At 49.7% G+C, this 11,361-nt stretch overlaps 1 protein-coding gene across 2 annotated transcripts; it reads left to right on the forward strand.

Annotated features, from left to right (window-relative positions):
• The first annotated feature begins 390 nt into the window (after positions 1-390).
• WAS (WASP actin nucleation promoting factor) lies at positions 391-7,178 on the forward strand. Of its 2 annotated transcripts, XM_036917194.2 has the most exons (12): positions 393-589; positions 952-1,092; positions 2,037-2,123; positions 2,223-2,325; positions 2,438-2,497; positions 2,573-2,626; positions 3,304-3,478; positions 4,429-4,471; positions 4,662-4,815; positions 5,017-5,417; positions 5,685-5,799; positions 6,885-7,178. In XM_036917194.2, exons 1-12 carry the CDS (start codon positions 461-463, stop codon positions 6,938-6,940), a joined length of 1,518 nt encoding a protein of 505 aa, XP_036773089.2. In that variant the 5' UTR covers positions 393-460; the 3' UTR covers positions 6,941-7,178. The 2 variants fall into 2 exon arrangements, with proteins under 2 accessions (XP_036773091.2, XP_036773089.2); XM_036917196.2 differs by lacking the exon at positions 952-1,092 and having other exon boundaries at positions 391-589.
• Positions 7,179-11,361: the final 4,183 nt, after the last annotated feature.

Raw genomic sequence — 11,361 nt, forward strand, 5'->3', positions numbered from 1 at the left:
AATGCAGTAACCCTTCAGCACTAGGGGCCTTGGACCCCAGGCCCATACTAACTGGATGCTTTGGGGAAGAAGGAGGCTACCCAGTGCCATGACTGCTCCCCACTGTGGTGTGCCCTACAGAAGTGCTACAGTGGCCTAGGTCTTGCTGCCAGCCAAGCAGAGGGAGGAGGGTCTGAGCCAGTCAGAGGGAGATGGGCCGCAGAGAATAAGAAAGAAGGAGGGGAGGACATGAGCTGGTCCAAAATTTGGATCTAACCAGTCAAATAGAGGAAGGCCTAGTCTGAGAGAGGAGGGTCCAGCCCTGTCCTAGGGAGGAAGAGGCCAGGCCCATTGAGGGGCCCTTAGAGGGCTTGTTTCCCTTGTGGTTTTTTGCACTTCCTGTTCCCCTGCTCACTGCGGAAGTTCCTCTTCTTACCCTGTACCCAGAGCCTGGCCAGAGAGGACAAGGGCAGGCAGCACCATGAGTGGGGGTCCTGTGGGAGGCAGACCCGGGGGCCGCGGAGGAGCAGTTCAGCAGAACATACCCTCCACCCTCCTCCAGGACCATGAGAACCAGCGACTCTTCGAGATGCTTGGACGGAAATGCTGGGTGAGCTGGGGATCCCCTGGCCCTCCCTGTCTCCCCCCCTTTTCTCCTCCTCCTCTCCTCCTCTTCCTCTCCTCCTCTTCCGCCTCTTCATCTTCCCCATCCTCCCTCTTCCTCTGCTCATCTTCCTCATCCTTCTCCTGCAGCCCCTTCCTTCTCCTTCCCTCCTCCTCTTTCCCTCTCCATCATCTCCTCTCCTAGAATCCACCACTCCTAGGAAGATCTTGATATCTGTTCACTTTCCCTCTGGCTGTGGCTCTTCCTTTGGAGCTACGACTGCAACCAGCAAGGAAGAACTAGGTCTGGCTCCTGGACCCTCTGGCTGCCCCTGACCAGATTCCACTGAACCCTGTCTCCCCTCCCAGACGCTGGCCACCGCAGTTGTCCAGCTGTACCTGGCGCTGCCACCTGGAGCTGAGCACTGGACCAAGGGGCATTGCGGTGCTCTGTGCTTCGTGAAGGATAACCCCCACAAGTCCTACTTCATCCGCCTTTATGGCCTTCAGGTGATCCCTGCCCCACACTGGTCATGCAGACCAGTTTTCAACCTGCAAACCCGAATCTGTGTCCATAGCCCTGAGCCCTTGGACAGACCAGTGAACCCCTGAGCCCCCAAACCAAAGACTTCATCTGGACAGCAAACTCTGCCTTTCTAAATCTGCAATGACTGACCCCAGAGTCTCCATGTCAAGATCCCCAAAACTCCTAAATTCCAGAGGTTTGCAGGTTTGCCTCTTTCCTGAGTCATAAATCTTTTCCACAAACCCCAAACCAGAGTATGCCATTCACTGAGTCTTGAACTCCAAATCTGTCCTTTTAGCCCATGGCACAGACCCCAGAATTCTTATATTAAACTCCTGAACACCCAAATACCGAGGTAGCTCCTAAGCCAAATATCTGTTCCACAAACCCTCAACCTGCATTCTCCAAACATAAACCCCAAGTTCATCCTACTGAACTCCAAAAGATGAATCCACATCAGATTCCAGGGCCATCAAATATTGACCAAACTACTAAGCCATCACTCTGCTCCACAAACCTCAAATTGCACACACCTTGGCTGACCCCCACCCAAAAAAAACCTCCCAAGTTACATGTCTGAACCTCAAATCTCAACACCAACTCCCAGTACTGGAACCCTGTCTGCCCAAATGAAGGCCCCCATAATGGAAGGATGCAGGGTGGAGTCCATGAATGGGCTCAGTTTCCTAGAACTGAAGTCCAAAATGCCCAAATTCAAGCTCCCAAGCCCTTCATCTAGGGCCCTGAACCCTAAATCCAAATCTCTCACTGCAGTGTCTGACTCCCATACTGTACTCCACCCCACCGCGTCTGACACCTAGACTCCCAACTCTCTGAGGCTGAGCTGGAAATCTCCAAATCACACCTTGGGGCCCCAGATTTAGACATCATGCTCCACCCCTCAGTGCCAGTGTTCCTACCTCCTCAGGCTGGCCAGCTGCTCTGGGAACAGGAGCTGTACTCACAGCTGGTCTATTCCACTCCCACCCACTTCTTCCACACCTTCGCTGGAGATGTAAGTGACCCCACAACCCCTAGGCCTCAGTTGGGGTATGGGAGGAGGTGGGAAAGATGTGGGGGGCCTGGAAGGCTGTTGACCCCAAGGCATGTGCAGGACTGCCAAGTGGGGCTGAACTTTGCAGACGAGGGCGAGGCCCAGGCCTTCAGGGCCCTGGTACAGGAGAAGATACAAAAGAGGAATCAGAGACAAAGTGGAGGTGAGGAGGCCTTGAGGGAGGAAAGGAGGTTGGGCAGAGGTGACTGTAAGAGGTGGGAGTTGGAAAAAACCCTTTCATGGTTCTGGTTCCCAGTCCACCCGTCTCTCCACAGACAGACGCCAGCTACCCCCACCCCCAACACCAGCCAATGAAGATGAGTCATCTAGTGCAAGTAAGGGTAATAATGGGCTAGCCCAGGAACCTGTGGCAGGGTTGTGATAGCTTTCTACCCATTCTATTTTCCTAGAGAGAAGAGGAGGGCTCCCACCTCTGCCCCCACACCCAGGTGGAGACCAAGGGGGTGAGTGCTGATTCTTCCTTGTGTCTTTGGGTAGATGGCTGGATGGAGTAGTGGATGGATAGATGGGTGGGGAGTGAGTGATGGATGAGTAGTTGAGTGGGTGCAGAAACAAGTGGGTAAATAAGTGGGTGGATGGATGTATGAGTGGTGGATGGTTGGTTGAGTGGGGGGATAAATTGATGGGAAGACAAAATATAGATAGACTTACAGGTGAGTATATAGATGTATAGGTGAATGAATATGTGGATAAATGGATGAATGAATGGATGATTGAGGAAACTGATGAATGAGTAGGTGATTGGACAGTGAATAAATGAATAAGTGACATAAAATTTCAATTACTGGAGAAAGCAATGATTGAATGAATGAGTAAATGAATAATTTAACAAATTAGTCAATGAGCAAAATAATTTAACAAATTAGTCAGCCTGTGAATGAATGTATGAATGCTTGAGTGATAAGGGTAAGTGGATAAATAACTGAATCAGTGAATGTGGGAATGGTTTGCAGGACCCACCTACCCACTTCTGCATAAACCCTACTTGGACCTCTCACCCACTTCCTGTGACCATCAAACACACACAGAGATTCCTTCAAAAGTCTTCCTATCTCTTGCCTCTATGCTTTGGTTGGTAGGTAAGTGGGTCAGTGGTCCAGTCACCGTATTTTCCTCACAGGTCCAGCAGCCTGCCCAGTGTCCCTCGGGCTGGTGACAGTGGACATTCAGAACCCGGATATCACAAGTTCACGATACCGTGGGCTCCCAGCACCTGGGCCTGGCCCAGGTGATAAGAAACGCTCAGGGAAGAAAAAGATCAGCAAGGCTGATATTGGTGCACCCAGTGGATTCAAGTGAGAACCTCACCCCAGTGGGCCCACAGATCTCGGGGGTAGGGGCAGATGAACAGGTGGACGGGGGAGAGCTCAGTAAATGGAAGGATAGGCAGATGGATGGGTGGGTAGGTGGGTGCAAGGCCACAACTAGCGAGAGGCAAGTGAGGCACCAAGGTTGCAAAATTTATGGGGGCAGTCATTCTCAGGGTCATGCAAGTACAGTTCATGACTCTGAGACTCAGTGCCTTGCTAAATTTTGCACATTAGGTACCTCACTTGCCTCATGTTAGTCCCATCCTGGGTGGGCTGAGGATGGGTAAATGGATAAGTGGATGAATGGATGAATGTGTGGGTTGGAGAATGAATGGATAGGTGGTTGGAGGGATGGGTGGATGGGTAAATGGGAAGTGAGTGGGTAGATGGATGGCTGAGTGGATGAATGTGTGGACAGATGGATATATAGGCTGATTCCCAGACAAGATGGATGAAGATGGATAGGTGGCCAGATATGTGGATGAATGGACACTTCAATGGATTAATAGAAGTGTGTGGTTGAAGGTGTAGACAAATGAGTGGATGGATGGAAAGGTGGGCACATGGGTAGATGAATGGGTGGATGCACAAGTGTGTGTGAGGACAGACTGGTGGACAAATGGGTAAACAGATGTGTGTAGACAGAAGAATGCAAAGACAAATGTATGATAGATCAGTGGTCTGACAGGTGAATATGAATGGCTAGGTGGATAGATGTGGAAAAAGGGATGGGCGGACAGATGGGCACCCCAAGCTAGGAACCTCTTCTAATTCCATAATTACAGCTGTCACTCATTCATTCACTTATGACTCATTCATTAATTATGTCCCCTCAGAGTCCCTCTGGGCAGGAGAGGGCAACAGAGAGGGCTTCATTAGGAAGGGAGGGAAGGAGGAGCAATGGGGCTTCAACAGGGCCTCCTCACCTCCCCTAGACATGTCAGCCACGTGGGGTGGGACCCCCAGAATGGATTTGACGTGAGTAACTTCAAAGTCTCCTGGAACCCCACTCAACTCCCACCTACCCTTCTGTAATCCATTGCTCAGTCCCTTCCCTTCCCACCCCCATCTCAGATCCCTGTCTGGGGTGGACTCAATGATAATCCATGCCCCTTCCTTCCTCACCTTATTCCTCCCCCCTGACCCGGGCATTTTTCCTCTTGGGCAGGTGAACAACCTGGACCCGGATCTGCGGAGCCTGTTCTCCAGGGCGGGAATCAGTGAGGCCCAGCTCACCGATGCTGAGACCTCCAAACTTATCTATGACTTCATTGAGGACCAGGGTGGGCTGGAGGCCGTGCGGCAGGAGATGAGGCGTCAAGGTGAGTCCCCCTTTCTGGGCACCCCCTTCTGCTCCAACCCTGCTTGCTGGTTTCTAAGAGATATACTGTAGTTACTCAGTCCTCATGGAAACCCCTATACTGCTTGAACTGGGACTCATCAAATGGGATACCCATTTCACAACTGAGCAAACCTGAGGCTCTGAAGAAAACTAACAGCCATGTGTTGTTTTGCTCCCTCAGAGCCGCTTCCACCACCCCCACCGCCATCCCGAGGAGGGAACCAGCTGCCCAGGCCCCCTACTGTGGGGAGTAACAAGGGCCGTTCTGGTCCACTGCCCCCGGTACCTTTGGGAGGTGTTCCACCCCCACCAACTCCCCGGGGACCCCCACCCCCAGGCCGAGGGGGCCCTCCACCACCACCCCATCCTGCCACAGGACGTTCTGGACCACTGCCCCCTCCGCCCCCTGGAGTTGGGGGACCCCCCATGCCACCACCGCCACCACCACCACCACCACCCAGCTCTGGGGATGGGCCAGTCCCCCCGCCTCCTCCTGCTCTGGGGCCTACAGGGGGCCTGGCCCCTGGTGGGGGTCGGGGGGCACTTTTGGATCAAATCCGGCAGGGAATTCAGCTGAACAAGGTGAGGACGGGCAAGATAGAGGATTGGGGGTCTGGGACTCTGGGGTGTACTGTGTAAGTCAGGCTATTTGGTGACCAGAGCTGAGACTGGTGGGAGTCCCAGGTTTGGGGGATTCAGGGAAAGTGTTGGGAAGTTGGTAGGGGAGAGATAAGCTAGGAGTCTTGAAGGGAACTGGAGTGTGTGGGAGGAAGAATAATGATGAGGGGTAGGGAGAAATACTCCTATCACAAGCCCTGAGCCCTCTGTGCTTCATCCTGCTTGCTGCAGACTCCTGGGGCCCCAGAGAGCTCAGCGCTGCAGCTGCCACTTCAGAGCTCAGAGGGGCTGGTGGGGGCCCTGATGCACGTGATGCAGAAGAGAAGCAAAGCCATCCACTCCTCAGGTAGGAGTCCCCCTTCCCCATGAGCCAGCAGACTGCTCTCCCCAAAGCCCATCCTGCCAGCATGGTGACCCTGGTTCAACCCAACAGTCACTATCAATAGTAACATTAGCCCCATCTGTAGTATTAACATGAATCTGTATCAATAACCTCCTTTCTGACAGTGTTAACATTGCCATAATGTAACAATAATAAGATCATTATGTAACAACAATAATATAACTACCTCTATCTTTGACAGTATTAACATTAATGTCAAGATATGTCCACAATATTACTATTAATCCCATATGTCCAGCGGTGTTAGCATTAGCATACTACATGATGACATTGTGAAGAACCCCACCTTTGACAATAATATTAACTCTAACTCCAGGTGCCAGCAGATTAACATTAACTCATTATGTGATACTATAACTAACCCAATCTTTTTACAGTAATGTTAACATCTATCTCCTGAAGTGTCAACACTGCTGTCATTATATGACAATTAGATGAGGATAAGATGAATTCCAAACTATTGTGTGACAATAATATAATTAACTCCAACTTTGACAAGAATATTAATATTAACCCAAGAATGTGTCCACAAGATGAGCACAAATCCATTATGATGATATTACAACAAACCTCATCTTTTGACAACATTAACTCCATTATGTGTCAACAATATTAACATTTACTTGCTATGAAGCAATAATATTGTAATTTATACCACCTTTGCTAATAACATTTAAATTCATCCCTTCAAGTGACAAACCTGGTAATACGAGCCCTTTGTGTGACAATAAAACCCCAATCAAACACATTTTTGACAATAATACTTACTTTGGCTCCAGTTTGGACCACTCAGAGGATGCCTCCTCTAAAAGTGGATACCTCCTATCCACTTGTCCCAAATGGAAACCCTAACTCTCCTCCTCTGAGTGGTCCCCTTCTTAACCCAACCTCCAGGCCCCAGATCTGATTTCCTAGCAGGAGACCTCAGTCCCCCAGGACTCTGAGCCCTGACCTCTCAGGCCCTAGAACCCCCATTCCCCGGGGCCTTTGAACCCTCCCACCCGTCCTGAATTCCACTTTCTCTTCAGATGAAGGGGAGGACCAGGCTGGCGATGAGGATGAGGATGACGAATGGGAAGACTGAGTCACCCCCTCCACCTATTCTGTGCCTTGTCTCCTGGCAGCCCCTGCTCCCTGACCTCTCCTCTAGACTTCCAGGCGCCCAAGTCCCGCTTCTTCCCCACCACCCTCTCCAATACTGTTACCTCTGAAGGGTCCCCACACTTGCCTTAGTAAGGACCCTGTGTATACAAAATGTATCAGTTTTTCTTACACAAGGATCTTTAAACAAAATAAAACAACTGTCTTTTCATTTCTCTAAATCTCAGTTTGTTTATATTCCACGTGGGAATTTGGGGTCCTTCTCTCCAAACTCCCTTTTATTCGTCTATCCCATTTCATTTCTTTAGCCTTACATGTATACATTCATTCATATGTTCCCCCAGTTAGCTTTATTTCTTTGTTTCCTACTGCCCTTCCTTCTTCTACAAACATTTATTGCCAGGCATTACTTTAGGAGCTGGGAATAAAGCAGTGGGGGGAAAAAAAACCGACAAAAATTCTTGCCTTCCTGACACCAACATTCTAAGGAAGGAGACAGCCCAGAAACAAGGAATCAAATGGAAACAGAAGATAGTTACAAATCATGATAGGTGCAATGATGAGCTGAGGGGAGGTGGCATTCAGATGGAGCATTCAGGGAAAGCCATTTGAAGGAGGTGACATTTTATGCTGTATGTAAAGAAAGAGGAGTCAACCAGGTGAATATTTGGGGGGAAGGGCATTCCAGGAAGAGGGAACAGCCAGTGCAAAGGCCCTGAGGTGGGGAAAAGTTTGGCATGAGGATGAGTGTGATGAATAAATGGGAGAGTTATTTCCTCATTTTTTTAAACTATTCAATGAACATGATACTAGATTAAGAGAGTACTCAATGGTCAGACTTCCCCAGCATCCATTCACACAACTCATACACCAGATTCTTGATGGGCAGGGTCCCCTTCTCCATTTTAAATTTTAGTTCTGCTGAGTTCTCAGTGTAAACCAAGTCCCACCCAATGGCAATGGAAGAGGCAACAACTTAATAAATAGATCTGCTGTAGAACCCAGGCAAGATGTCTCACCTCTGAGTCTCAGTTTCTTCATCTATACAGTAGGGGTGAAATATATAACTGATTTCCAACTGAGATCCCACTGGGTCTCCCCTTCTCCTCCAGGACTTGCTCCCCAGGAAAAAAGGAGCAACTCAAAACTGTCCCTGGTGTGTAAAGCCATTTCCAAGGGAGGAATTAGAAGCTCTTGCACATAAGAGCCTAGAATTAAGGTGCCTACCCTTTTCCATTTCTGAAGTCTGGTGGATTCAATATCTCACTTTTAGAGGAGGACATATCCACTTTTAGAGGAGGAGGAGAGAGGGGAGGAAGATAAAAAGTGAGGAGGAATCCAGAGAGGACAGGCTTTTTCCATCTGCAAGACCAGCAGAAGACTTTCTGAACCATCCAAGGTGCAGGTTGCTGGGGTAAGGGGAGAGAAGAAAGCAGAGCAAGGGAGGAGGTATGGGGAGTGGTAGCTGGCTTTGCCCCTTAAGCATTCCCATGCAACCCTGGAAGCTGGAGAAAGAGGTAGTCTTGGGGTCCCCTGAATTCTTTCACTATTCTTCACCACCCACTCCACTCCCTACCCTGCCCCAGCCAGGTGCCCCGGGAAAACACTGAAGCTAGGAAGGGCCTCTTAGTATCATTTGCCCCTCTTCTACACCCTTTATTCCTGAAAACCCTCAAAATCCAGGGTTTCAGGACCGCTTCAGGAGGCTTTGTCCTGGAACAGACCTTACATCACACTGCCTCTGTATCCCCAGGAGCACCGGCTGGAGCAGGCACAGACTTGGGGTAAAAGAATCGACTATGGGAAAGTTGCTTGACTTCTCTGGATCTCAGTTTCCTCAGTGTTTGAACTAAGATAAAAATGCTTACTTCACAGGGCTGTGGCAAGAATTAAACTAGATAGTGTTTGCAAAGGGCCTGGCTCCTCATAGGCATCTGTAAACATTAGCTGCTGCTGCTACTGTTGCTGCTACTATTACTGTTATTACTGGTTGTTGATGATCCTGAGTCACCACTGATTATAAAATTCACCATTATTTTATGTATTACTAAGGAAGACAAAAAAGTACTGCCAGTTAAAATATGACCCTCCAGTGCCTGAGAGATGCAGCCTGATTTCAGAGACATTAAAAAATTAACTGCTCCTGGAACCCTGGCTAGTGATGTTGTTCCTTATACTGTGTTCTGGTTCCATATGTATGTTCTCATATGAAAACTCATTACGCTAGTCACCCATGGCCTGTGTACTCTTCTGTATGTGTGGTACCCTCCAATATGAGGTTCACATTAAAAACAGGTCCAACCTGTGTGGTTTGGAATTGATAAAACCTTTTATTGGCCCCAGTGCTGGGCAAGGCAGTATACACAGTTGGCACTAAATTAATGCTGAACAGACAAGTGGTAGTTAGTAATAGGGTACCTCTTACTTTTGAGGTCTCCTGAAAAGTTTCTAGTCCAGAAAGATTCATTTTCCAGATGACTGGGAGATGCCCACCCCAAGGTCATTCATCTGAGGTTTTACAGATGAAGAAACTGCTTAAGGTCACACAGTTTAGTAAATGGTGGAGCTGACATTTCAACCCAGGTAGCCAGGCTCCAGAATTCATGCCCTTAACCACTACTTTTAGTGTTTGGGGAGGACCAGGGGATACTCCCTAGCACACAAAGACCCTCTAGATTCAGGCAGAAATAAGTCATGCCTTAAACCATTCTCATGGGTTAGACAGGGCTCCCACACTCCTGGGAGTGGGAGAGTCCTGCCTGCCAGGGGAGACTGGGGACATGTAATGACCAGCATCTGACTCTGTTCTAGAAGGCATAAGGGAGGGAAGGGGGATACACCATGGGACTTAATGCTGTTGACAGTTTCACAGGTGGCAAGCAAGGGCTGATGGAACTGACCAGCCATTCTTCCATGCAGCTCACCACTGAACTGGCAGGCAGACTGAATAACTGTTTGGTTAACTATATAGCCATTTGGTTGACTACATTAACACATGGACCAACAGGGAGAGGGGTAGTTTGAGGAACTGACAGTGTGGTTTCTTGATGCTGTGAGATGCTGAATATCTAACTAAATTACAGCCCACCTGGGACTGGCTGGGCTGGTGGTCTGACCGTATAGAATCCAAGTAGCCTCCTGAGGGACTAGCACATGGACTGACTGCTGACCCATGGTGTTGCTGCCTGCCTGGGTGGTGGGAAGTTGTGAATAGCTGACTATTGCTAGGAATAACACCTGGCCCAAAGGAGTATCTGGATGTTACACTGTCTGGTGATGTGTAAAGGAGGGCTACGCTGAGGGAATTTCAGGCTGACTGATGGAACAGATCTGGGACCACCTGACAGGCAACTGCATCTGATGACTGACTGTTCACCCTGACCGAATCTCAGCATGCTTGACAAACTGTGTGGTCAATTGGATGCTGAGAATGGCTACCTGGATAACTGACAATATGATGAAGGGCAGACTGAATGAGTCACAGGCCCGCTGACCAACTGAAAGATCAGTGTGGCTGCCTGACTAGATGGCTGTACAAGGTAAGAATCACAGCCACCCTGAGGGGGCCCAATGGGTCAGAGGATACTGACTGACTGACCAATGGTGGGCATGCCTCACCTGAGAAATGACAAGACTCCTGACCCACAAACAGGTGGCATTAGAGGCTTTAGCTGCTGTGATTGTTTGCTCTGAGGGAATAACTGCCTGATCATGGTGTGAATGAGAAGCAACCTGAGGGAATTAGAGTGAACAACTGGCAGTGGATAGTGTGACTGCATGACAGGGCTATATTGGATACTGACAAAAACAGCCTGTCCCAACCTAATCACAGCCTGCCTGAGGGCATGGCTGCTGGCTGCGGCTTACAGAGTAATGCTTGAGATGGTTTCCCAGGGGGATTCAGAGCAGCTCCCAGGGCAAGGGGAGATGGAGAGACTGGCTGCTTGCCTGTGTGAAGGAACAGTCTAAGGGAATGTCAGGCTGGCTGACTAGCAGCAAAACTATTAGCAAACGACGTATGTCTGCCTTAAGGACCTCGCAGCTAGCCGAGTGTTTGAATGGATGCAGCTGTAGACTGCTAGCGTGAATGGAGGGAGGGGCTGATGAAACAGTTGACTGTGAGGACGGACCCCTAGTCCGATTTAGAGGACTGAGCGTTAACGGCATTAGTCCATCCGAGGAGCCACGGCTTGCTTGCGGTTAACATGTGCTGATGGATTGACTGACGGTGGTAATTGGGGGTCTGACAGGATAGAGAATCTCCCCCGTCCGTCTGGCTGACAATGTGATTGGCTGACACCAGGGCAGATACACCGACGTACAGGCAGAGCCTCCGGCAACCTCAGCTGCCGCCGCCGCCGCCGCCGTCGCCCGGACGCACTCTGGGAAAGCGCGGCGAGCCCC

This window comes from Manis pentadactyla, chromosome X, assembly GCF_030020395.1.
Source record: "Manis pentadactyla isolate mManPen7 chromosome X, mManPen7.hap1, whole genome shotgun sequence".
Lineage (NCBI taxonomy): Eukaryota > Metazoa > Chordata > Mammalia > Pholidota > Manidae > Manis > Manis pentadactyla.

What these genes read in the sequence shown, in the direction of transcription:
- WAS (XM_036917194.2), top strand. Translation starts at nt 461, where the DNA reads ATGAGTGGGGGTCCTGTGGGAGGCAGACCCGGGGGCCGCGGAGGAGCA. An exon ending in TCCGCCTTTATGGCCTTCAG is followed by an intron (nt 1,093 to 2,036) that starts GTGATCCCTGCC and finishes CTACCTCCTCAG; the next exon opens with GCTGGCCAGCTGCTCTGGGA. An exon ending in AGGGAATTCAGCTGAACAAG is followed by an intron (nt 5,418 to 5,684) that starts GTGAGGACGGGC and finishes TGCTTGCTGCAG; the next exon opens with ACTCCTGGGGCCCCAGAGAG.